At 42.5% G+C, this 27,993-nt stretch overlaps 1 protein-coding gene across 2 annotated transcripts in view; it reads right to left on the minus strand.

Annotated features, from left to right (window-relative positions):
- Positions 1-27,993, minus strand: part of IFT172 (intraflagellar transport 172) — a 413,076-nt gene that overhangs the window by 266,566 nt on the left and 118,517 nt on the right. For both annotated transcript variants that reach the window (XM_033936511.1, XM_033936510.1), the window contains 4 exons: positions 25,275-25,378; positions 15,866-15,951; positions 11,614-11,726; positions 8,437-8,604 (listed from right to left, as the gene is read on the minus strand). In XM_033936511.1, the coding sequence (XP_033792402.1) occupies positions 8,437-8,604; positions 11,614-11,726; positions 15,866-15,951; positions 25,275-25,378 (471 nt within the window). The remainder of the gene's footprint in view (positions 1-8,436; positions 8,605-11,613; positions 11,727-15,865; positions 15,952-25,274; positions 25,379-27,993) is intronic.

A 27,993-nucleotide genomic window follows, 5' to 3' on the forward strand; every position in this document is an offset into this window, starting at 1 on the left:
CGGTGAGTCTTACATCCATAGTGTGCAAACTCATGGAAACACTGATCAAACAGGAACTTGACAAAATTCTAGACGAAGAAAATTTACGCGATCCACATCAACACGGATTTACCAGGGGAAGGTCCTGCCAATCTAATCTGATTGACTTCTTTGATTGGGTGACCAGTCATCTGGATGCCGGTGAGTCCCTTGACGTGATATATTTGGACTTCAGCAAAGCTTTTGATAGCGTCCCACACCGCAGGCTGTTGAACAAACTAAAATCGATGGGATTAGGGGATACATTCACAACATGGGTAAGGGATTGGCTAGATGGTAGGCTTCAAAGGGTGATGGTAAACGGTACCCCCTCCAAAACGTCAGCAGTGATGAGTGGAGTACCTCAGGGCTCCGTCTTAGGGCCGATTCTATTCAATTTATTCATAGGAGATTTGACCCAAGGACTTAGAGGAAAAGTATCACTGTTTGCCGACGATGCCAAACTATGCAACATAGTTGGCAAAAGCAGTGTGCCTGACTTTATGACACAGGACCTAAGACAGCTTGAACAGTGGTCATCAACTTGGCAGCTGGGCTTCAATGCTAAAAAATGTAAAGTAATGCACCTAGGCAAAAAAAATCCGCACAGAACTTACACACTAAATGGTGAAACCTTGTCCAGGACCACGGTGGAACGTGATTTAGGAGTGATCATTAGCGACGATATGAAGGCTGCCAATCAAGTAGAGAAGGCTTCATCCAAGGCAAGACAAATGATGGGATGTATTCGTAGGGGTTTTGTCAGCAGAAAGCCTGAAGTCATAATGCCACTGTACAGATCCATGGTGAGACCTCATCTCGAGTATTGTGTTCAATTCTGGAGACCACACTACCGAAAAGATGTGTTGAGAATTGAGTCGGTTCAGCGAATGGCTACCAGGATGGTTTTGGGGCTCGGGGAATAGAGAATGACACGGTGGCGGTTTACCCGCGGCCACCGCATTTAAGCCGCGGGTCACCGCCGAAAACGGGGAAGAAAACTAGCAGTCGCTGCGGCGACGGGGACAAGGCCATTCACCGACCGCGGAAACGGTGAATAGATTTGTCCCCGCAGGCCAATGTCCCCCCTTCTAAGAACCGCTATTTACCCGTGTTTCACCGTGTTCGTGAACGGGTGTTAGATTTCTCCGCCGAGTACACATTTTCCCCAGAGACGCCAAGTCCCGACACATTCGGTTGCCCTCACGCTCCGAGCACCCCCCCCCCCCCCAAGGACCCGGGACTCCCTTTCCCTTTCTTTCTCTCGCTCTTCCTCCCCCCCCCCATAGCACCACATCCCCCCCTCCATCTCAACCCCCACCAGCCCTACCTCCGAACTTGTTTTCGAGATCGCCGGCAGCAAACAGCAATTTATACAGGTACCTGCGACGGCCCCGGAGCTTTCCCTCTGCCGCGCCCGCCCTCCCAGAAACAGGAAGTTCCGTCAGAGGGGGGGGGAGGGCGGGAGGCGAAGCTGCGTCAGAGGAGGGCGGGACGTCGGTGCGGGACGTCTTCGAGGTTGGGTTTTAGGCGAGGTGTAGGAGTTGTCGGTGACAGCGAAGAGTACGAAGGTAGGATGTGGGGAGTTTGATAACGAGGGAGAGATACCGGGCTGCAAACGGGGGGCAGGGAGAGACATGGTGGACCGAGTAGCATGGAATGAGGGAGGGAGAGATGCTAGACCTAGGGGGAGGGAGGATCTGGATTGAAGAGGGGTGATTAGTATGGAAACGTGTAGAGGCTGGGGATTAAGAGGGTGAGAGAAAGTTAATTTCTGGACTGTCCAGCGCCGTAGTTCATACTAGGCCTTGCTCCTGTTCAAATAAAGAATGTAAACTTGAGAAGCGTCTCCTGTCTATTCAGATGCACCCAAGTTTACGTGCGCATGCATGAATGCATTTGCCCATATATCACTGTATGGTTCCCACACTTATTGTGGCTAAATCTGTACGTGCAAGACTTTTCTATGTCCCGTAGCTTTATTTTACGGTTTGGGGGTTGGTTTGTTTTTGCAATTTAGAATACACAATTATTTGTTTTTGTATAGTTTTTAAGTAATATTAAACAAAGTTTTAAAGTTTTACAGAATGTTTCCTTTAAACGTAAATAAAGAAAATTATATAAAATCGTACCCGTTTGAGGCTTTTATGTATGCGACGGTGACGGTGATGGGGCGGTGAATGGGGTTGCAGTGGCGGTGACGGGGCGGTGAATGGGATGGCAGTGGCGGTGACAGGGTGGTGAATGGAATGGCGGTGACGGGGCGGTGCAGAGGATGGTGAGACGGTGACGGGGCGGTGACGGGGACCAATTTTTTCACCGTGTCATTCTCTATCGGGGAACTCACATATGAAGAAAGGTTGAGGAAACTGCGGATGTACTCACTGGAGGAGCGAAGAGAGAGAGGGGACATGATTGAGACCTTTAAGTATATTACTGGGCGTATAGAGGTGAAAGATGATATCTTCAGTCTTACAGGGCCCTCGGTAACCAGAGGACACTCGCTGAAAATCAGGGGAGGGAAATTTCAGGGTGATGCTAGGAAGTACTTCTTCACTGAAAGGGTGGTAGATCATTGGAACGAGCTGCCTCAGCGGGTGATTGAGGCCAGCAGCGTGTTAGATTTCAAGAGAAAATGGGATATTCATGTGGGATCTCTAGGAGAGTAAGAATCAGGGAGTGGGTCATTGGTATGGGCAGACTCGATGGGCTATGGCCCTTTTCTGCCGTCAATTTCTATGTTTCTATGTTTCTAACTGGGTAAATGTATCATCAGAGCAAGCTAATCTAATCTAATCCTTAGGTTTGTATACCGCATCATCTCCACGTTCGTAGAGCTCGACGCGGTTTACAGTAGGAAAAATAGGAAGGAACTACAACAGAGGGTTAGAGGTAGAAGTGGGAAGAAAATTTAGAGGACTTGGGATGGCAAGATATAAGAGTTTCCTTGATTCCTAAGTTGGAGGGAGACTTACATTTTTTGAGAAAAGCCAGGTTTTCAGATGTTTGCGGAAAACTTGGAGAGAGCTCAAGTTCCAAAGAGGGGAGGTAAGGTTGTTCCAGAGCTCAGTGATTTTGAAATGGAGGGAAGTCCCTAGCTTTCCTGTGTGGGAAATGCCTTTTAGCGAGGGGAAGGATAGTTTTAATTTGTGGGAGGATCTGGTGGTATTAGGGTTTGAGGAATTCCAAGAAAGAGGGATAAAGGGAGGGAGGATACCATATAGGATTTTGAAAGTTAAACAGGCGCATTTATAGTGGACCCTGGCGATTATCGGAAGCCAGTGGAGCTTGGCCAGGAGCGGGGAGACATGGTCAAATTTACTTTTAGCGAAGATGAGCTTGGCCGCGGCATTCTGAATCCGTTGGAGTCTGTGGAGGTTTTTCTTAGTTGGGCTTAAGTAGATAGAGTTGCAATAGTCCAATCTGGAGAGGATGATGGATTGGACAAGGAGGGTAAAATGTTTTTGATGGAAGCAGGATCTAACTTTCCTCAGCATGTGAAGGCTGAAAAAGCATTTTTTTACCAAGGATTGGAGGTGGCCATTGAAGGACAATGTGGAATCAATAATGATGCCCAAGACCTTGCTCGAGAACTCAAGCTGCAGAGAGGTAGTGGGATGGAGGTGGGTAGGTGATCTAGTTTTGGTCCGAGCCAAAGAAGTCTTGTTTTGGACTCATTCAATTTCATTTGCACAGTGTGTGCCCCTGTAGGTTCATTATACAAGAGGATATGTTCTGAGACAGGTCGGTAGGGTTCGAATCGGTCTCGAGGAGGACAAGGATGTCGTCTGCATAAGTGTAAATTGTTTCAAGGGGGGACAGGTGGAGGAGCTAAAAGAGTATCCCTTCAGAAGGTGGAAGAAGGATCTGACTGAAAATAATTGTAAACAGCACAAGGAATGTCAAGTCAAATGCAAGGTGCCAAAGAAGGGCAAAGAGAGACCTTGAAAAGAAGATTGCACTGGAAACAAAACACACAATAAAAATGTTTTTAGGTATATTAAAAGCAAGAAGCCAGGAAGAAAATCAGTTGGACTGCTAGACGACCGAGGGATTAAAGGGGTTCTCAGGGAAGACAAGGCCATAGTGGAGAGAATAAATAAATAAATTCTTTGCTTTAGTCTTCACCGAGGAAGATGTAGGGGTGTTACTAGTGCCAGAAATGCTATTCAATTCTGATGAATCAAAGAAACTCATATAAATCTCTTCACTGTATGATGTAATGGGTCAATCTGACAAGTTGAACAGTAGCAAATCACCTGGACCAGATGGTATACATCCCAGACTGATGATAGAATGAAAAATGAACTTGCAGAGCTATTGTTAGTAATTTTTCTTTAAAATCCAACATAGTACCAGAAGACTGGAGGGTGGCCAACGTGACACCAATTTTTAAAAAAGGTTATAGAGGTGATCTGGGAAATTATAGACCGGGGAGTCTGACATCGGTGCCGGGCAAAATGGTAGACACTTTTATAAATAACAAAATGACAGAATATATACGTTAGCATGGATTAATGCGAGAAAGCCAACATGGATTTAGTCAAGGGAAATCTTGCCTCACCAATCTATTATATTTATTTGAAGGGATGAACATGTGAATAAAGGTGAACCAGTTGATATTGTGTATTTGGATTTTCAAAAGGCATTTGATGGAAAATCATATAGCAATATCATATGATACAGTGTTATTTGGAATGATGATGAGGAAAAAAAGTCAAATTTCACCAGAAAATAACAAACTTTTATTAGTCATGACAGGGGTTGCCATTCAGCATATAACCAACAATTGGAAGAATTATAGAAACCTAAATTATACATTTTGGTGGAATACAATATGTCACATATTTAAAATGGAAAGAGCAATAGCAATACAAAGAGGGACATATACTAAATTTATAAAAATATGGGGGCCATTGACAAAATATTGTAATGAATAATTAGTAGGATTTCTCTTCTTCTTTTCTTCTTTTCAATATCTTCTTTGTGACACACATGAAGGGGAGGGTAATGAAAACAACTTTTACACAATATGATATAATATGATATACAATATGTAATATATGATTGGAAAGTACTAGAAGGGTGGGGGGAGGGAGAGGGGATAAAAATATATTTAGAATAATAATGTATTAGATATAAAAGTGATATTGTGTATTCATTAATTGTATTTCAATATTTTTTACACTTTATGTAAAATTTGAAAATGAATAAAAATTATAAATCTTGAAAAAGGCATTTGACAAAATACTTCATGAAAAACTTCTGAAGAAATGAGAAAGTTACGAGATAGGAGGTAATGTCCTATTATGGGGTTAAGAACTGGTTGAAAGACAGAAAAAGAGGATAGGTTTAAATGGTCAATATACTCAATGGAGAAGGGTAAATAGTGGGGTTTCTCAGGGGTCTGTGCTGGGACTTCTGCTTTTTAACATATTTATCAATGATCTAGAGATGGGAAAAACTAGTGAGATAATTAAATTTGCTGATGACAAAAAACTGTTAAATCGCAAGAGACTTGTGAGCAAGTGCAAAGTGATGCATGTGGGAAACAGGAACCCGAACTATAGCTATGTGATGCTGGGTTCTACTTTAGGAGTCACGTGGTACAAGGGAGCTCTTCAGTCGCCCATCCAGTGCACATAAGGCAAGATATATGGGTATTAGGGTCTAAGGACTCCATCCCTACCAACTTTGAGGCAAAACAAGGTATTTAAGGGAGTTTTGGAACTTAGAAAAAAATCAGGAAATCAAGATGATCACTAAGGCAGCGTATTGGTGCCAAAAAACAGCTTTAAAACATTTTGAGGCTGACCAAAGAATAAGTAAAAATAGGATTTTAGAAGAGCAGAACAAAGCTCTAGCTGAAGAAACAGTCAAAACAAAGTTTTTAAGAGCCCCCTCCCCGCCCCGATTATCCCCATAAGCTATCATAGCCTGTACTAACAGACCATGTGCAGAGAAAAAAGTGCTGCAACATGCTTCAGCTCCTTGAAAGAGCAGCTGGATTGATAGGGATTTTCTGCATCAATCCTATGGTTAGCTATCACTCCAAGATCATCAGGCTGCCAGTCGAACCTCAGTCATAAGAACATAAGAATAGCCTTACTGGGTAAGACCAATGGTCTCCATCAAGCCCAATAGCCCGTTCTCACGGTGGCCGCTTCAATGATTTTCTTTTAGGACTGTTTAATAATTTCCCCTGATGCAGCAGGAATTGCTAAACAGGGCCTGTTGGGAAATCTATAGTTTTTTTCTCTCCCGTGCAATAGAGTGACAGCAGCACTGGGAAATTAACGTGGACTGCTAAGATTTGAATCACATCCGGAGGATAGAGCACTTTTGAAGATAAGTTTTCCTATGAATTGCTATTGAGCATTTTAATGAAATACCAGCTAAAAAATATATAAACTTTTGATTAATACACGGAGTTTTTGTAGACCAAGGATGTTTTTTCCTATGAAGCTGTATGATACAGCTAACATAAAGTTTTTCCAGGTGACAACTATCCCTGGAAAGAACTAAGATCTTATCTCTGTTAAATGTTAAGAAACTGTCTCTGATTACCTAAGAACATAAGCAGTGCCTCTGCTGGGTCAAATCAGAGGTCCATCATGTCCATCCAAAAATGTTCCCAAATAAATTGAAATAGACGTCCTGGACCCCCATCCAGAGATGTAAAGTGTCTACGCTCTAAGGAGGCTTGGACGATCATAAGAACATAAGCAATGCCTCTGCTGGGTCATACCTGAGATCCATCGTGCCCAGCAGTCCGCTCACGCGGTGGCCCATCAGGTCCAGGATCTGCATATTAATCCTCTATCTATACCCTTCAATCCCCTTTTCCTTCAGGAAAACATCTAATCCTTTCTTGAAACCCAATAACGTACTTTGTCCTACCACACCCTCTGGAAGCGCATTCCCGGTGTCCACCACCCTCTGGGTGAAAAACTTCCTAGCACTGGTTCTGAATCTATCTCCTCTTAATTTATCCGAATGCCCTCTCGTTCTTGTAGTCTTCGAAAGTTTGAAGAATCTGTCTCTCTCCACTTTCTCTATGCCCTTCATGATCATGTAAGTCTCTATCATGTCCCCTCTAAGCCTCCGCTTTTCCAGGGAAAAAAGCCCCAGTTTCTCCAATCTTTCAGCATATGAAAGGTTTTCCATACCTTTTATCAATCTCATCGCTCTTTTCTGAACCCTCTCGAGTATCACCATATCCTTCTTAAGGTACGGCGACCAATATTGGATGCAGTACTCCAGATGCGGGTGCACCATCGCCCGATACAACAGCAGGATAACTTCTTTTGTTCTGGTTGTAATACCTTTCTTGATAATACTAAGCATTCTATTCGCCTTCTTAGAGGCTGCTGCGCACTGTGCCGACGGTTTCATTGTCTTGTCTACCAGTACCCCCAGGTCCTTCTCTAGGCTACTTTCTCCCATTACCAGCCCTCCCATCGTGTAGTTGTACCTCAGATTTCTGTTTCCTACATGCAGGACTTTACATTTCTCTACATTGAACTTCATCTGCCATCTCGTCGCCCACTCCCCTAGTTTGTTCAGGTCCTTTGTAAATCTTTGCAGTCCTCTTTAGTCCTAGTCCCATTAAATATTTTGGTGTCATCTGCGAATTTTATTACTTCGCACTTCGTCCCTGTTTCTAGATCATTTATAAATACATTGAATAGCAGCGGTCCAAGTGCCGATCCCTTCGGAATACCACTCGTGACCCTCCTCCAGTCCGAGTAGTGGCCCTTCACTCCTACCCTCTGCTTCCTACCCCTCTGGTACAGTGAAGTTTTTCTGAATATACTTTGTGTGGTGAAGTGAACTTTATATAGTCAGCTTGTATTTACAAATATAGAAACATAGAAACATATTTTTTTTTTAGTTTTACAGTGTAAACATTTTTGTTCATATGAAAATCACTGGGTGGTCATGCTAAGTTGTTGTTGAGAAACTTCTTTTTGCTTCACCCTGTACATAGGAGGTGTTGCCAGAGGAGATATAAAGAGATCCACACAAAGACGAGATGCTGCATTACTGGGGGAGAGAGTGAGATACAGAGAGTAGAGAAACTGGGACTGGGGAAAGATCAGGACATAGGGAGAGAATTGTCAAATGGACAAGGATCCTGGCAAGAGAGTTAAGAGAAGACAGAAAAAAGTAGAAACCAAACACTTTGACCAACATAATTAGAAAAATAAAATAACCAAACAACAAAGGAAGAAAAGTAATTTTATTTTCTATTTCATGATTAGAATATGCCAATTTTTTTGAATTTACATCTTATAGAGCTAATTGGAGCTTATGAGTATGGGGTACTTGGTTGAAATTTGTTTGACTAAAGAGTATTTGGCTTGAAAAAGCTGAGAAACAGTGATCTATGGCTACTCCCTCAGATTCATCCTTTACCTTCAATGGAAACATGGTAACTCGTTCTGGAGCATCAATATTGTACCAGACACAGAGACTGCTTCTATTCTGTGCCACTACAACATCACTGCAAGGTACCCACTGCACATAGGAGCAATAGTTCAGGATTGTTGTCTTTGTGTCAGTTTCAATGTCATAGAGATGCAGCTGGATAAAAAGATACAGAATATAAAAGTCACTGCTGGCTTTTAAATCTAACAACTTGTTCATGAACAGGACAAAAAAGGAAAACCAGAATCAAAGACAAAAATGCTACAGATGAACTACCAAATGTGAGAGGTATTACACTATTACACTGATGAGGATTAGAGACAAATAGTTATGAAGGGCACAAATGTAGTCATGTGAAAAAATTAGGACACCCCATGAAATATTCAGTTCTTTCTTAAGAAATGTTCACATATCTATGTCAAATCTTTTTTTTATTTATCTCTGGAAAAGAAAATGATGCAATTGCAATTAACAACAAAAGTTTTCCTTGATTTACTCATGAAACAAAAGATATCCACAAAAATGTGTATTCTAACTGAGGAATAAATTTGGACACCCTACACCCTAACATTTAGTGTTACCCCCTTTGGCTGAAATAACTGCAGTGAGACGCTTCTTGTAGTCATCCACCAGTCTCCGACATCAGTCTGAGGAAAGTTTGGCCCACTCCTCAATGCAAAATTATTTTAGCTGTGAAATGTTCGAGGGGTTTCTTGCATGTACCCACAGCATCTCAATGGGATTAAGATCAAGGCTTTGACTCGGCCACTCCAGAACTCTCCATTTCTTAGTTTTCAGCTAGTCCTTGGTGGATTTACTGGTATGTTTTAAGTCATTGTCATGTTGCAGGGTCTAGTTCCGCTTCAGCTTTAATTTTCTTACAGATGGTCTCACATATTTTTCAAGCACCCTCTCATACACAGTAGAATTCATGGTGGATGGTGAGCTGGCCAGCAAAGCCTGCTCCAGCAAAACATCCCCAAACCATGACACTTCTACCTCCATGCTTCACAGTTGGTATGAGGTTCTTTTCCTGGAATGCTGTATTTGGTGTAAGCCAAACATGTCCTCTTTTCTGGTATCCAAATAATTCAATTTTAGACTCATCTGTCCATAGAACACTATTTCAGAAGTCCCACCTGCGCGTTGCGTGTGATCACGCATGTCAATCATCTACGTTGTGTGTGATCGCGCGCAGCGTGTGGGTGGGATGGCGCTCGGCTGCGTGGGCTCAGAGGCGAACATGGTGCGGAGGGCTGGCCGGCGGACGGAGGAGGTATCCCCCTGAAGCAGCACTGTGTGGGCTCAGGGGTTTGCCAGCGGCTGGCGGGTAGAGGAGACATTTCCTTGAGACGGCGCTGCAACACCCGGCACCCGACAGGTACATACCCCTGGGCCACCCCTCGCCACTTACTCCCAGTTCCTTGGCATCTTTTGAGTTGTGGAACGAATTGCCATTATGGCCTATGGTGAAAGTTGCTTTAATATATGAGTACTTTGGATTATGAGCATGCTTCTGGAATGAATTATGCTCGTAAACCAAGATACCACTATACTTTTTTACCGAAAAGGTGGTAATTCCATAGAATAGTCTCACAGCAGAGGTAGTGAAGGCAGACTGTGTTTGAATTCAAGAAAGCGTGGGACAGGCACGTGGGATCTTAGGGACAGGAGGGGATAGTGGACGCTGCGGATGGGCAGACTGGATAGGCCATTGGCCTTTATCTGCTGTTATGTTTCTGTGTTTCTGGTGTTTGTCTATGTTCTCTCTGGCAAACTTCAGTCTGGCCTTGATGTTTCTCTTAGAGAGCAAAGGTTTCCTCCTTGCACATCTCTCATGCAGGTTAAATTTGTGCAATCTCTTTCTGATTGTAGAGGCATGTACTTTCACATCAACAGTAGAAAGAGCCTGCTGTAGGTCCCGTGATGACATTTTTGGGTTTTTGGAGACTTCTTTTAGCATCTTGTGATCTGCTCTGGGGGTCAACTTGCTTGGACAGCCAGACCTGGGCATGTTGTACGCTATTTTCCAGACCGTGGAATGGCTAATATCAAATTATTTCGAGATCTTTTTAAATCCCTTACCAGACTTATAAGCTGTTACAATCTTCTTTCTGAAGGCCTCAGATATCTCTTTTGATCTCACCATGTTCCTAAAACATCTTGACAACTGATCCACTTATCTCTTTCCTCTCAATAGCGACCTACTGTCTTTTTGATCACTTTTCTCCTCAACAATGAATTTCCTGTCTAATTACTTCTCTTTCCTCTTCCCCTCTTGAAGTCAGTCAATTTGTACCTTTGCTTAATCTTTTGTAAACCGCATAGAACTTCACAGTATTGCGGTATATAAGCTGTTATTATTATTATTTTACTCTCACCGCAACTGTCAAGAGTACACCAAACTAAATGTTGGAGGTTTAAGTAGATCAAACCTCCTTCAAAATGCTGAATAACGATGTTCTAATCATGTGCACCTGATGTGATACACCTGTGTGTGATTTGAGCCACTTTAAGTGGGAGGATATGTGGGGGTGTCCTAATTTTTTCCTCAGTTAGAATACACATTTCTGTGGATATCTTTTGTTTCAAGAGTAAATCAAGGAAAATTTTTGTTGTTTACCTGCAATTACATCACTTTCTTTTCCAGAGATAAATAAAAAAAGATTTGACATCGATATGTGAACATTACTTAAGAAAGAACTGGATATTTCATGGGAGAAACAAAAAACATGCATTTTGACTATTTTATAAAGGCAATATAGTTGCTTATATGTCTTCATAAAATAGGCATCAAGATCCAGTTCCATTAATCCACAAATGTTAATCCACATATTTACACCAGCTCCAAAGCAGTTATTACATATTATATAAAATATGCAATTACACTGCAGCTCTGCCTCTGCTTCCCATATGCAGCAAGTATGCAAATACATACTAACTTGTTGGCATATATGTATACCATGGGGCAATTTTATAAAATACTTTTTCTGCATGCCTTTAGAGAACACCCATGATTTCCCCCATCCTCCCATCCTCACAACACCTCCCCCAGAAATTTCTGTCTCCAATTGTGTACAGTCCTATTCTTATCTATTTCCTATTCTATCAGCATACTTAGATGTAGCACTACATTATAAATTGTGCCTGCTTGTAAAATCTCACCCGCAGTTTCTTATCCCTGAAAAGAAGCTTATGCCCAGTCTCATTCAGTTCCAGCCAGTCAATCTTGTTGTCATGGCTGACAGTACCAATGTTGGAACTAGTGATGAGATCCACTGAAATACAAAAATAATCAATGAGGAGCATGGAAAGCTATTCTGCTCACCAACTACAAATGTCAAAGCAGAATAACTGACAAGTATCAAAGGACAGACTAATGTGATTGCTATACGAGTATGGTCCTAAAGTTTCTACAACAATAAACCCTAAGATTCTAGTCCAGTGTTCTTCAACCGCCAGTGGGTGGACCTGCAGAAATTTTCTGCCGGTCCACAGGGCCGGCACGTTCATCGAGCAGAAGACAATGTTCTTCAGCCGCCAGTCCACGGTACGATCAATACGGTGTATTCGGGCCAGTTCTCCGAGTGCTGCAGTGCACAAAGCCATGGGAAAAGGCTCCTACGCACGTCCTGCACCTGAATCGAAAGCCTTCTCTCTGACATTGCAACGTCAGAGGGAAGGCTTCCAGATGAGGCACGGGATGCGTGTGAAGAGCTGCTGCCCACAGCTTTGTGCAATGCAGCACTCAGGGAGTCATAAGAACATAAGAAGTTGCCTCCGCTGAGGCAGACCAAAGGTCCATCTCACCCAGCGGTCCGCTCCCGCAGCGGCCCATCAGGGCCATTACCTGAGCAGTGGTCCCTGACTATTTCTATAACCTACCTCTACTCCTATCTATACCCCTCAATCCCCTTGTCCTCTAGGAACCTGTCCAAACCTTCTTTGAAGCCCTGTAGCGTGCTCCTGCTTACCACAGCTTCCGGAAGCGCGTTCCATGTATCCACCAACCTCTGGGTGAAAAAGAACTTCCTAGTGTTTGTTCTAAACCTATCCCATTTCAATTTCTCCGAGTGCCCCCTTGTACTTGTGGTTCCCCATAATTTGAAAAATCTGTCTCTGTCTACTTTTTCTATGCCCTTCAGGATCTTGACGGTTTCTATCATGTCTCCTCTAAGTCTCCGCTTCTCCAGGGAGAACAGCCCTAGCTGTTTCAATCTGTCAGTATATGAGAGATTTTCCATACCCTTTATCAGCTTAGTTGCTCTTCTCTGGACTCCCTCAAGCACTGCCATGTCCTTCTTGAGGTGCGGCGACCAGCACTGGACACAGTACTCCAGATGCGGGCGCACCATTGCACGATACAGTGGCAGGATGACCTCCTTCGTCCTGGTCGTGATACCCTTTTTAATGATACCCAACATTTTGTTTGCTTTCCTTGAGGCTGTGGCGCACTGTGCCGACGCCTTCAATGTTGTGTCTACCATAACTCCCAGGTCTCTTTCAAGGTTACTAACCCCTAGTAGTGATCAGCCCGAAGACGTCGCGTTGATCGTACCATGAACCGGCCCGAAGATAACACTGGAGGGTGGGGCTGGGGGGCAAGCCAGAAGGCAAGGCACAGCATGGAGGGAGAGAGACAACAGCGGTAGGGGAAATGCTTTTATTTTTTTATTTAGTGATTGATTTACATCTGCTGTCTGTTCAGGAAGAAATGCATTCGTTTCTTTTCCTCTGGGGTTGTACTGCTTGCAGAGTCTTGCATCTTAGGGTTTGTTAGTAAATATTAGTACTCTTAGTTTTTGGTCCTGCATTTGCATGGAGTTATCTGTTTTCTGGTAGGAATGAATGTTGAAAAGCATACAGTGTGCTTTGTGTATTTTAATTTTGTGGATAACCATTATGTGTTGTTAATACGATATTGTGTGTGTGTGTGTGTGTATATATATGTATATATATATATATATATATATATATATATATGAAAAATTAATGGAAATAATGAGTCAAAGATATGACTCTGAGGTTATGAGCTGACGAGACAGGGTGGATGAGTGTAATCCACTGAAATACAGATCGAGGGAAGGGGAGACGCAAGTTTAGGAGGAGTTCAGTTTTGGCAATGTTTAATTTTAGATGATGGCAAGACATCCAGTTGGTAATATCAGACAGGCAGGCAGATACTTGGGCCTGTATTTCTGTAGAAATTTCAAGAGTAGAAAATTAGATTTGTGAGTCATCAGCATAAAGGTGGTACTGGAAGTAGCAGGACGAGATTAGAGCACCACGGGAAGAAGTGTAGATGGAGAAAAAAGAAGAGAACCCAGGACGGAGCCCTGAGGTATACTAACCGATAGTGGAATGGTGGTGGAGGAGGATCCACCAGAGCATACAATGGGAATGGTAGAATGAAAACCAAGAAATAACAGAGTCCAGAAACCTAAGCGAGAACAATGTATTGATGAGAAGGCGTTGATAACAGTGTCAAAGGCCACGGATAGAGGGGGTTAAGATTATATTTTCATGAACTGAGGTTATAAAAGTTTTTAATGAATTTTTTAAGTAATTAATTTTTATGCTTAATATTAATTCATTTATTATTTATGGGGTGTTATTGTAAACTGCCTCAAACTACTATGGCTTTGGCAGTATATAAAAATAAAATTATTATTATTATTAATTATGCGGCTCATAATCGAAAGAGAAAAACGTCCAAAAACCGGCCTAAGTCGGCACTTGGACGAACATTTCTCAAAAACGTCCAAGCGCTAAGAATAAAACCGGGTTTTGGCCGCATTTAAAAATGATCTAGGCCTTCATAGTGCTGCTCAACGTCCAAAGCTAAACGGGGCGTTTCAGGAGGCGTGTCGAGGGCAGGAGTTGGGCGGGATGTGGGCCAGCTTAGACTTAGTCGTACAGCATGTATAACCAAAGGTTTAACAACAGAGCCTAGATGGAACTTGGACGTTGTGACTTAGACCATGTGAAACATGGACATATAATAATAATAATAATAATAACTTTATTTTTGTATACCGCATTACCATGGAAGTTCTATATAGAGGGCGGCTTTTCCTTATCATGACCGGGGTAGCCATACAAATGATTACGTACAACTGGAAGAACTGGGATCGCCTTAACTTTAATTTTTGGTGGGCAAATTTATGCTTAACTTATAGATTTGAAAAAATGAACGCAGATATAATGGGTCATACTAAGATATTTAAGTTAATCTGGGGCCCTTTGATATCTTTTATGGATGCATTGTAATTGTTTTTTCCTTTGATCCTGTTGGTATATTGCACACACACACGCAGGGGGAGGGAGGTATTGGTTGGGGGGAGGTTTTTTTTAAAATCTTGCTGTGGGGATTTTGATTGATTATAAATGCATATATGAATAATGTTGTTTGTGTAGATACTGTACTGCATTTTTGTTAACTTTGGAAAATTAATAAAGATTTAAACAAACAAAAAAAGAAATGAGTGGAGAAATTGCAGTATGATACTTGATTTGGAGGACCGGGACTATTCTCAGCAGTAAGCAAAAGGAGGAGCAAAAAAGTATGGAGAAGAGTAGGAAAGGCGCAATGATGATGATGCAAGAGAGATTAAGTTAGAGAGGATGGGGAGGGCTGAATGAGGGGAAGAAACTGTTGAAGCCTTAGAGCTGTGAATAAGGTGGATGATCGAAGGGATGGTGAGATGGTGAATTAAAAAAGTGGACAATATAGAGAAGTACAGTGGTTTGGGGTGGAGGTGGAAATTGGGTAAGATCAGTATCAAGAGTAGGTGGTATACTAGAGCCATAGAATAGAAGAGGGAATTGATTTCTGGGGTGAGGGTGGACTAGGTGGGTTATCTGATTTCTTATTTATGAGTATTTTTGTATGTATTAAAATCCCTGGTTTGCATTTGACTCATTTATTTCTTTTATTGTTAATTAATTTTAGTTTTTTTACATGTTTAGATTCCTGATGCAGGCCTGATGGCTAAAACATGATTTGTGTTGAATTATTGTGATACAGACACAATAAAGTTTCTTCAATTTTGAATACCATTTTTCACCTCTGGTCTTCCATCAACTCCGCTGTTGCTTGTTTTGTTTTATTGGACCTGTGGACTTTCTGGTCGTTTGTTTTGTGTAGTAAAATTATAAGCATATGGTGGTTTAATTGTAATGCAAATATATTGACCTGGTGTGATGAAATCTTCAGTGTATTAGTTTTAGTGATGTGACTGAAATAAATTAGGTAGACTGGAAAATACAAATCACAGCATTTGACTGTGCTGCATGAGGAAGTGAGTTGCAATGAAGGTTAGAAATTGTCCAGTGAGGTTTGAACACTGGTCAATCCTTCTACAGCCTGGTGTTTGTGAATTTGCTAGTCTTCAGTCCCTAGTGTATTCATGCTCACCTGTGGCTATGGTCTTGATATCAATCAAGTATGAAAGTTTTTTGCTATCTTCTACTCCCTTCTGTCTTCTTTCATTCAAACGAACACTGTTAAGAGAGAAAAAATATCTACTAATTACAAAAAAAAAATCACTGCCACTTTTGGCCTGGAAGTATCATAGCATTGTACACCCAATTTAAACATATAAACTTCTGATTTCTCTATTTCTGGTATGGAAAACATTGCAAATTAGAACAGCATCTGAATTCGCCCTTCATCTAATCTTACACTCTATGTTGTTCACAGCTTGGGCATCATTCTAAATTTTGGAACATTCTTTTCAATTTATCTACCTCTTATGCACATGTGCTTATCTTCTTAAGATTGTCCCTGCCTATTATGTTCAAAATTCTGCTTAATTGTACTAAGTACTAGCAGACATATTGATTCTGAAGAAATTGCATAATGGCTAAAGTATGTCTTTGCCCCCATACACCATTCATGGCAATTTGCTTTCTATAGATGTCCCAAGTATTAAATTTTCCTGGTTCCAATATATTCAAGATTCTATTTTATTTAATTCCAGTGTTGAAATATAGGTAGGATTACTAACTATAAAGACTTCATTAGCTTTATAAGGACTAATCGTGAGATGGCCACAACTACTGTATATTACCCAACATATTCAATCTCTGATTTTAAACAAAGATTTCTTCAAGACACAAAATAACAGCTCTCTTTTCATAAATCAGACCATTTATGTTGGTAAATTGGCAAACTAACTTAATGTCATGATGAGGCTGAGATCAAGTTTTGGTTTCCTAAATCAGTTTTCAATGAATTTTGGACTTCGAAAACTAGGAGTATATGAATCAAACTATTACTAGAACAAAAGATAAAGAATATACAAGAAGGCTGACAAATATCACATACTGAATTCCCTAACAAAATTTCTGCTTTCATTAGTGTTCATTTTCAAGACTTCTTGTGGTCTGCTAACTCAGCAGAGGAAACACCCTGCTGGGGCTGGTTGGAAGCAGCCCGTTTACGGTCCTTTCTCTGCTCATTGTCTGCCGCTACTGCTTCAGGTAAGTGAGGTAGGTGGGGTTGTCAGTGTTCCCTCTAAGCGGGCGGGTGTTGTGAGCAAAATTTTTTCACTGTGAGCTAAAAATATCGGGCGCCAGCAAGTTATGAGCCAAATAAATATGTTGTCAAAGTTGCTGATACATGAGGACGAGGTATTCAAAGGAATTTTAGGCCTACACGCTAAATTAAATAACGTTAAATAATATTTTTAAGAACACAAAACAACGCATTAATTCTTGAAAGTACAAAATTCTTTATTTTTTTTTTTTACCAGAAAAACTCAAATTTATTTTAAAACAGCTGTCACTAACACTACCAAGATTATCAGGGGGGACTGGGAGGGAGGGGAAATCTAATTTGAGGCAAACTGTTTTAATTTTTCAGAGATTGTTATAACATGTACTCCAAGCATTAGAAAATATAGCGAAAATGTTATTTTTTTGCATTATAATGTTCTTTTGCCAAAAATCAACTGACATCCATCTGCCTTCTGCTCTCTCTCCCTTCTTCTCACTTCCATCATCTGTCCCCTTCTCTCTCTCTCTCATCTCCTCCATTCCATCATCTGCCCCTTCTCTCTCTCTCTCTCTCCCCCCCCAACTTCCATCATCTGCCCCCCTTCCCCTCACCTTTGTGGGTCACTTTCTTTCCCCTGAGGGTGGCTCATGTCACAGGGGAAGCTTTGGCCGAGCAGAACCGCTTGATTGACAGTGGAACTTACTTGATTGATGTCGATGCTGGGGCCCGTTGCCGTTTGAAGGAAAAAAAAAAAAGGTGGAAAAAAGGAACCTGTAAAGGCGAGAGGAAGGGAAACCTCCAGGACAGCTGCTTTTTGCCCTCCTTCAGCGGCCCAAGAGTTCAGACCAGCAGCGGCAGCTCTGTATGCTTTTAACTTCGGCACAGAGCTGCCCCTAATCAATAGTTTAGCGCGGTTTCATGAGGCAGCCTCGGGGCCTTTGATAGCCGGCCCGCTTCGATGATGCGATGTGGGCCGGCCTAGCAAAGGCCCCGAGGCTGCCTTATGAAACCGCGCTAAACTATTGATTAGGGGCAGCTCTGTGCCGAAGTTAAAAGCATACACAGCTGCCGCTGCTGGTCTGGAGGTGCGGAGACAAGGCAGGAGGCAAACGCGGTGGAAGGCAGGAGTCCCGGCGAAGGCAGGAGTCCCGGCACAGCGACTGCAACAGGAAGTTGCAAGTCAGCTGACGCCGGCCTTTCGTTGCGGCGGGGACCGAATCCTTCGCGGACCGGCAAGATTTTGTTTGCGGACCGGCGGTTGAAGAACTGTGCTCTACACTGTGTGCGCTGTGACGAGAAACTTGTGCGCTGCGAGGTAATATTTTGTGCGCCTGCGCACCCCAGCGCAGCTTAGCGGGAACACAGGACCAACTCTGATGCTTCTGGTAAGGGAGGGAGGGGGATTGTCAGGACAGGCTCTGCTGCTTTGGGTAAGGGAGTGAGGGGGTTGTCAGGACCGGCTCTGCTGCCTTGGGTAAGGGAGGGAGGGGGGTTGTCAGGACAGGCTCTGCTGCTTCAGGTAAGGGAGGGAGCGGGGTTGTCAGGACTGGCTCTGCTGCTTCGGGAAAGGGAGGGAGAGGGGTTGTCAGGACTGGCTCTGCTGCTTCGGGAGAGGGGTTGTCAGGACCGGCTCTGCTGCTTCAGGTAAGGGAGGGAGGGAGTGGGGGAGGAGGGGGAGAAAAAATAACCCAGAAAGGATGAACAGATGCTGGACCTACAAGTGGGGTGGGGTTGGGGGAATGATAAAGTGAGGTGGGACAGGAGACAAAACTATTTTGACAGTAACTTTCAAACAACCAGAAATTGAGAGTCTACTACAGGGCTGCCCAAGTCCGGTTCTCGAGATCTACTGGCAGGCCAGGTTTTCAGGATATCCACAATGAATATGCATGAGAGAGATTTGCCTGCACTGCCTTCTTGGTATGCAAATCTCTCCCAAGCATGTTCATTGTGAATATCCTGAAAACCTGGCCTGCCAGTAGATCTTGAGGACCGGACTTGGGCAGCCTTGGTCTACTATATTATGTTATGTTATTATGTTGTCATCAAATGTAACATTCATTGTAGCAGGATAAAAGAATTCATATTGTGCTTCCAGATGCTTCAATTGTGATCTACAGGCATGCAATTATTTCCTGCGTTGCACCGTTGTTTTTGCAAGGTCTGACAAAACAATTTGTTTAGCACCTTTCCCATTTAGTTCTGACCTTCACAAGGATTTAAAATGCTTATGAATAATGGAGCATCTTTAATATAAAAGGCATTGGCCATCATGTAGCTTGCATCATGTGACTGGGGATGCAGTGAGACATTTCTATCTCAAACAGATATTTAAACTGGTTATCTGTTTATGAAGCATCTCTTTGATAAAATTAATGAGACTTATACGTTCAAATCTTTCTGGCAATATTATTCTTGTGACTACGGTTGTTAGTTTCCTCCACTGCTTGCTATAAATCAGAAATTGTTTTGCAATCCCGTTTTGAGTTCCAAAGCTCATGCTCCCCCAATGCAACTCACATTTCCATTTGGGTTGTCTGTTCTCATGTGTCCAGTTCTGCAAATTTGCCATCTAGTTTTTAATGCCATTATGCTTAAGGCACTTTCTTGTATTAAAAACTTAATTGTTTCCTTAACAGGCTCTAATATAGTTCCTATATCCTCCAAATCCCTGGTCATAATGTGTGCGGTGCTTCATGGACTTTTAGCATAAATACATTGATAATGCTGGCTTTGTGATAACTTCCTGCACTGGACTCAGTTCCAAAAGAATTTAGGGGTCCTTTTACTAAGGCACGCTAGCCATTTTAGCATGTTAAATACTAACGTATCCATTATAGTCTATGGATGCGTTAGCGTTTAGCACATGATAAAACGGCTAGCGTGCCTTAGTAAAAGGACCCGTTAGTGAACTTTGAATCTTAAAAGAAGAATGCACCTGAACACATTTTCAAAGGACTAAAAAAAAAAAATATCCCCACCATCTTGCTTCTGAAAATAAATTATAGCAGTGACCCAAGGAAGCATCTAAGACAAGTCAAGAGAGGAATGTAGGAATTTCCAAGTGGTATGAAATACATTTTTATGGTTAGCATATCTCCAGAAATCATATTCAGACAATCACAAATCAAAATGATATTGTGATTTAAAAGTCACTGATGCCAAGACAGGGTATAAAAGATTCAGTTGTGAGAGGCAGGACAAACTGGAAGCTGAAGAGATCTTAGAAAATCACTCAAGACTGCTATCCTGAATACCGAGAACCTATTTCACAAGGACCAACCACTTGCCTTTCAAACCAGCCACTTACAAGGACGTATGCTCATCTTACTAAAAGACTAGGAACACTTGACATTGTAGGAATTGACTTTCATAGCAGGAACTCTGTGTGTGTTGATCCAACTGATATTCCATTTGTTTATCATTTTCTGTATTTGAATAGGAATGTTTTCATTCTAATTTTCATTCTTCTATTACACATTGTAGAGTATATATTTTGCTTTTGTAAATAAATTATTTTTTCTCTATTTTGTGAGTTCTTGCTGCTTGTGAAAAAGAAGAGGGAGTTTGTGCTCAGGTCAGCTGAATCAAAGTCATGCAGGTCTTTCCAGAGTGTTCACAAACTATTATTTGCATGACTTATCCTGCATTGCCCTGCAGGAATCAGTGTGATTAATGATATTCCCACATAGCAAAGATATTTACCTGTAGCAGGTGTTCTCCAAAGACGGCAGGCATATATTCTCACATGTGGGTGATATCATTCATGGAATCCAGTACAGACACTGCCAAGTGCACTGTCACTTTAAATCTTTAAGCCATGCCCATACCACATGGTGCCTTTCCGCCCAACATTAGCTCACAGGACCATCAGTTTAGTAACGAAGCTAAGAAGTCAACTAGAGGAGTTGGGTGGATTGTGAGAATATATGCCTGCTGTTCTTGGGAACACCTGCTATAAGTAAGTATCTTTGCTTTCTCCAAGGACAAGCAGGCATAATATTCTCACATGTAGGACTCCCAAACTACCAGGATCATGACTTTGGATGGGAATAATGGATATATAAACATAAGCCTGGCAAAACTCAAGAGGGTTGGAAGGAAAGTTGACACTCAGGAAGTCAAAAGATTCTGCAGAACTATTTATCCAAACTGACTGTCTCTTCTGGAGTTTTGCTCCAAATAGTAGTGAGATATAAAAGTATGGATCAAAGGACCAAGCAGCCCTTTGCAGATGTCCTCAATCGATGCAGAATAGAAATGAGCTACCGAGGCAGCCATAGCTTGGTCACTGCAGGCTGTTACATGAACCTGTAGTGTCAACCCAGTCTGAGTATACCTAAAGGAGATACAGTCTACTAGCCAAGTGGAGATGATTGTGTTGGTAAGAGGAAGTCCGAGTCTGTTAGGGTCAAAAGCAACAAAGAGCTGGGAGGATCCTCTATGAAGTTTTGTCCGGTCCAGGTAGAATGCCAGAGCACATTTGCAGTCCAAGGTGCGAAGTGTTGCTTCTCCAGGATGAGAATGTGGCTTTGGAAAGAAAACAGACAAAATGATAGTCTGTTTGAGGTGGAATTCCGAGATGACTTTGGGTAGGAATTATGGATGCATTCAGAGCACTATTCCATCATGATAGAATCTTGTGTAAGGAGGATTAGACATACATGCTTGAAGTTTACTCACACAGCATGCAGATGTGAGGGCTATGAGGAAAATAATTTCCCAAGTAAGAAGTCTGAGAGAACAAATTGTGAGCGGCTCAAAAGGAAACATCATAAAAGTAGAGAAAGAGAACCACATTAAGATCCCAGGCAACAGGTGGAGGCTTGACAGGTGGCTTGGTGTGGTAAAGTCCTTTCATGAACATGGCTACTAAGGGATGAACAGACAGAGGCTTCTTATCCAAGGGAGAGTTAAACATGCTAATAGCACCGAGATGCACTTGAACAGAGTTGGTTTTTACACCAGAGTCATCTCTCGTAGCCTCCAGCTTAGAACCATTATTCAATCAACCTGCCGAAGAAAAGAAAGCTTCAATAGCAGACATGACCTGGTCTCATTTTGAAAGCCCAGACTGGAACCTATTTCTCCAATTGCCTTCTAGATACCTGCCCACCCTCTATCATGAAATCTGCCCCCCCCCCATCCCCACACACACTTTCAAAGCTGAACTTTTCAACTGGATCTCACTATGCATGTCCACTGGCCAAGTTCCTTGTATCTCCTATTATTAAAAACTCCAAAGAACCAATCTCTTTGGCCTCCAACTACAGACCCATTGCCAATATACCACTCTTCCAAAAACTCATGGAAGGTCTAATTAATCATGACATCATGAAATACCTAGAGAAGTTCAGCATTCTTCACGACTCCCAGACTGGCTTTCGTACAAATCATAGCACAGAAACTGTCCTAGCTTCACTGACTAATTACCTCTTCCATTTGTTCTCACTGGGAAAAAAACACCCTGATTCTCCAGTTCGACTTGAGCAGTGCCTTCGACCTAGTTGATCATGACATTTTGCTCAGATGCCTCGACTCTATTGGTATCACTGGACAGGTATTAAACTGGTTCATATGCTTCTTAAAAAAACGTACTTACCAGGTTCACTGTAACGGGTCCTTCTCCCAATCCTGGTGCAATCCCTGTGGAGTTCCACAGGGTTCCCCCCTATCCCCCTCTCTATTTAACATCTACATGGCTTCGTTGGGACACATGTTATCTGACCTAAAACTGAAATCATTTATATACGCAGATGACATCACTACTATCATTCCCATAACCTCGCTGACACAAGAGACGGAACAATTCACCTCTTCTGTCCTCACCAAGATAGAACAATGGATCACACTATTCAAATTAAAACTGAACCCAGAAAAAAACCAAAATCTTCCTGGCAAGTCCTACCTACAAGCTAACAAATACATCTTTGAAATTAAATGGCCTAGACTACCCAATTAACTCTACAATCAAAATCCTTGGAGTCATACTGGACCGTTGCCTTACCTTCGAAGATCATACTAGCGCTCAGGTTAAAAAATGCTTTGGTACCCTCTGGAAACTTCGCACCATTAAACGCTACTTCGACTTCCTCTCCTTTCGACTGCTGGTCCAATCACTAATCTTAAACATCTTAGACTACTGCAACATTATATACTTGGGATCCTTTAAGAAAACCATCAAATGCTTGAGAATCGTACAGAATGCTGCCGTTTGCCTCATCTACGATCTCAAAAAATCAGATCATGTAAGCCCTTACTACAAGAAACTACACTGGCTGCCGATGGAGGCAAGGATCATCTTAAAATTTGCTTGCCTCTGCTTCAAAATCTTAACAGGCTCTTCCCCAATCTACCTATCAGGCCACTGAACTTTCAGGCCCCACTCGCACACGCAATGTCTACCTGTTTGCCTTCCCCTCCCTAAAAGGCTGTATCTACAAGAGATTCCTTGACAGATCCCTGGCATTCCAAGCAGGCAAATGGAATAAATGCTTAACCACCCTCATTTCACATTCACCCTCCTACCAAACTTTCAGGAAATCAATCAAAACCTATCTCTTTGACAAATTTCTCTGACCCCCCCTCCCCACCTTATACCCCTGTCTTGTATCTCTGATATTCCTCCAGATATACCTAACTACTCCTGACATGTTAAGATAATCGGAATGTCTTGTATGTAACCTCGCTGTCTATGTACAGTCTCTTCCTCTGTTAACCGCTCTGAACTGTTATGGTACTGTGGTATACAAAAATAAAGTTATTATTATTATTATCGTGCCGTTGCCCGGTCACACATCTCATTCCCCCATGCATCTCTACCTCCTTCCTCTCCACCACCATGTCCAACAGTTCTCCCTCTACCCCACTGTACAGCATCTCGTTCTTCCTCCCTCGCAACCCCATGCCTAACAGTTCTCCTTCTCCTCTCTCTCTCCATGCCAAACTCCTTTGCCCATGTATACTGTCAGCATAGCTATTGCTAGCAATCAGCATTTTCAGTTGGCATAACTAATGTCAGCAAAGGCCTATGGGAAATTATATCAATCTGACTCTGGAATGTAGATGCAGATAGACCCTGAGTGCTTATTCACAGAAAGCATCCAGGCAGACGGTTTCATATAGCCCTAAAGACGGTTTCAAATAGCCCTGATAAAATCATGATTACAAACCAACTTGCAGCTAAGAGGGGCGAAGAGGTACTAAGAAGATGTGTTAATGTCTGATGCTTAGGATGGACAGCTTAGGATATACAATGGGTCCAGGTGCACAGATAACTAAGATTAATCAGAAACTATTGTCAGAGGCATACTGGAAATTACATTTGACTTCAGCCTATTCTTCTTCTGTCTAGCACAAGTTTATTATGTTTAAGTTCTATTGAAGCTCAATAGATTCTATATTTAGAATAAGTTTCCAAACTATAAAAGCCTCCTCTCTGCAACACACATGGATCTATCTCTTTCTCTCTATCCCTTCTCTCTGTCTCGGAAACCCGAATGCTTAATTGTAATGCTTATGAATATTGCTTTTCTGTAAGTCTATTTCTATAATATATTCTTTATGCAATCACCTCTGGCTGTGTTTCTTATTTGATTCTACTCCTGGTGAATCTTCTGTGAGGGTACTGAATCCGGACCTGGCATTTGTAAGGGCGCCTCTCACGTAACCCCTACAACCTAACATTGTGGGGGCCGCTACAATCCTTACATATACCATCTCTCTTTCTGTCCCTCGCCTCTACAACTAAGCCCCAACAGTTCTCCCCCCACATACCACATTTCTTAATCCCTCTCTCTCCTCTCCTGCCCTTCTCAGCCATATCTCCTCAAAAGGCCATGGGCAGCGATTCCTACACACTGCTTCATGTCAGAGGGAAGACTTCTGTATCAGCCGCCAAAAGCATGCAAGAACCATTGCCAATGGCCTTTTGACAAGATATGGCTGGTAAGACAAAGAGCAAGTGCAGCTGCGATGAAGTATTGAAGGGAGGCGCACTCTGGAAGGTACACTCCCACAGGAACTACCTCTATCCCACATGATTCCTGTAATCCTGGAGGGTACTCTGCAGGTTTCCCAAGGACTTGGAGGGGGATCCCCGTCAACCTTGTTCCCGTGCAGCTCTCTAATTTAGACTCCTGGGTTCTGACTGCCTCTGGGATCCTCCCCCACACTGTCTGAAGTCCTTTCTAAGTGACACATGAAGTTCATAATTCTTGTACCAGACAAACAAGTTACCAAGTGATCTAAATACCCAACGAGCATTTGTCTCCAGTCTTAAAGGTTTCCCTCTTTCTTTCATATCCTGGCTAACTCTGAAATTTACCTGATAAGATGTGGGTTCATGAATTCAGTACGAACAGAGCCTAGGATTTCATTGTTTCCATATTCCACCAAGGTTAGCTCTCCTGCATTGAAGATCATGCATACCTATAAAGTGACACAAAAATTCTATCAATGCCCAGATTAGCAAAAATAAATCAAAAGTTACTCTCCTATGGCAGATATTCTCTGAGGACAGCAGGACATGTGTTCTTACATCTGGGTAACATTATCCCACAAAGCCCCGATGCAGATGCTACTCAGAATTCTGTTACTTTAAAAAGCCTTTGGCAGTGGTCCATCATGCATGCATAAGTGTCTTCCCATGTGACCATCAGTACAATAACTTTGCAAAGGAATGTAACTATAAGAGGAGGAGGAAGGCAATGTCAGAATACATGTTTTACTGTCCTCTGAGATCATGCGCTACAGGTAAGTAAAGTCGCATTCTCCAAGGACAAATAGAATAGTGTATCTTACATCACGGAATCCTTAGCTACCAGGCTCACTGAAAAAAAACAAAGTTAGGTCAATAGAGACCTACATCAGCAAGGCCAATCATAACCTAATTAACCTAAATACAGTCTTTTTTTTTAATTCTTTATTCATTTTTAGAACATCAATTGTGCACAAAAGAAGATGCATTTACATAAATTATTATCATTACAGCACAATATACTTAATAGAATAAAAACAAGACTTATTTTCTTCCACCCACTTTCCAATTTACAAACACCTCATAAAAATACTTGTAATCAACCCTTCTATATTTCTTAACAAATACCAATACATATCTCCCCCCCCCACCCCGGATGTGCATGTGTCCCTCAGTTTATACAAATAAATCAAGCTTTACAATATTTAGTTAATGGTTCCCAAACTTCCATAAATTTTTTATAATAACCCTTCTGAATGGCTATAAACTTTTCCATTTTAAAGATATAACCTAAATACAGTCTTCTTGTGGAGATGCAGCCTAGAACAAGCTCCTGCAGCTCTTCCTAGTGAAAAATGCGCACTACTGAAGTATCCTCACCCATGGGCAGCTCCAACACCCAGCCAACCGCATCATCGTCCCCCACCCCTCTTGAGGGTCCTGCAGTCCCCAGAGAAACTCAGGTCATAGTCATTCAGGAAAGTCATGTCCTCCAACAAAAGAGGCTGGTGCTTAGGCAGAGGAGGAGGGTAAAGGAAGGGCTGGCATAAAAGAAAAAGACTCCATCCCCCGGATGAAGCCAAGCTCACCAGGGGGTTCAAGGGACCAGCAGCTGCATGCAGGCAGTACGCCTTGTACATAGCCAGCAATAAATCCAGGACCACCTTCCCCAGTGGGATGGCAGCACGCTCAACCCCAGAGGAAGAGGCCTGCTGGACCTGTTCCTGCCTTTCTAATCTAGGTGGGAGGTCAGCTGAAAACTCAGCTAAAATGGCAGAGTTTCCCACCAAAGAGGAAAGGTCCGCTGAAAAAGGCTCCCCCGAGGTCAAAATAATAATAATAATAATAATTTATTCTTGTATACCGCCATACCCCAAAAAGTTCTAGGCGGTTCACATCCATTAAAAATCACAGAAGAGGCCTGAAAAGAACAAGCCATGAAAAGGGAATCCCCAGAAAACCCCAACACGACAGCAAGGGAATTCCCAGTACAAGTTGTCAGTCAGGGAACCTTGGGCCTCCCCGCCAGCAGCAGCCACAACAGCTGGGGAAACCCCAGAGCAGTGGGCAATTGGGAAATCCCAGGTCTCCCTACCGCCCATGGCTGACTTTCCCTTTGCAGCTGCAGGGGAATCCCTCCTGCCAACACCCAAAGCCAACCCCAATGAGGGTTCCCTTGCACACACCCGCGAACAAAAAGAGCACACTTCAGCAGTGTTGAGACCTCGGCGGGAGTACACTGAGCACTTCTTAGGCTGAGAAGAGCTTATTGTGAACCATGAGGCAGGCTCAAATAAACTGCTGGTTAACTAGAAGGGAGAACAATTAATGAATGAAACTTCCCTTTAGACCAGCCCTAGAGAAAATCAATGGCTCTGCCTCACTTTTTTATTTTAAATTAAACTTTAGTGGTTAAAGGAGCATACCTCACTGGCTCTCCAAGCTGTAGTCTTTGCCACCTGACAAGGCATACTCTTGAGGCACTTCTAAATAAAAATTGGGGAGGTGAGGGAATGGAGGGGAGGGACTCGGCTGCCTGAATGCGACACCCCCGAGGTTTAATGGGAACCCCGTTGGCCCCATGCTCAGTCCAGACAAAAAAAGGCTACAAAAAGCCCCTGCCTATCCTCTCCAAAAGTTCCTAAGCAAAGGCCTAGAAAAACAGGACAGCACAGGCTTACTACGCCACCTTCTGGAGACTGAGAACACACTGATTCTATGAAGGACAGCACAGCCCACTTGTACTGTTACAATTCAATGTGTTCTCATTCTCTACCTGCTGGCAGAGGAGCGTAAACCTATCTATCTGTGCTAGTCTGGAGGGACACTAAAGAATCTCTTGTTTGCTCTGTCCAAAAAACTAGGACTAGGGGGCATGTGATGAAGCTACTAAGTTGTAGATTTAAAATAAACCAGAGAAAATATTTCTTCACATAACATGTAATTAAACTCTGGAATTCATTGCTGGAGAATGTGGTGAAATCAATAAGCTTAGAAGGGTTTAAAAAAGGTTTGATAATTTCCTAAAAGAGAAGTCCAAAGGACATTATTGAGATGGCTTAGGGAA

This window comes from Geotrypetes seraphini, chromosome 3 (genome assembly GCF_902459505.1).
Source record: "Geotrypetes seraphini chromosome 3, aGeoSer1.1, whole genome shotgun sequence".
Taxonomy (NCBI): Eukaryota; Metazoa; Chordata; class Amphibia; order Gymnophiona; family Dermophiidae; genus Geotrypetes; species Geotrypetes seraphini.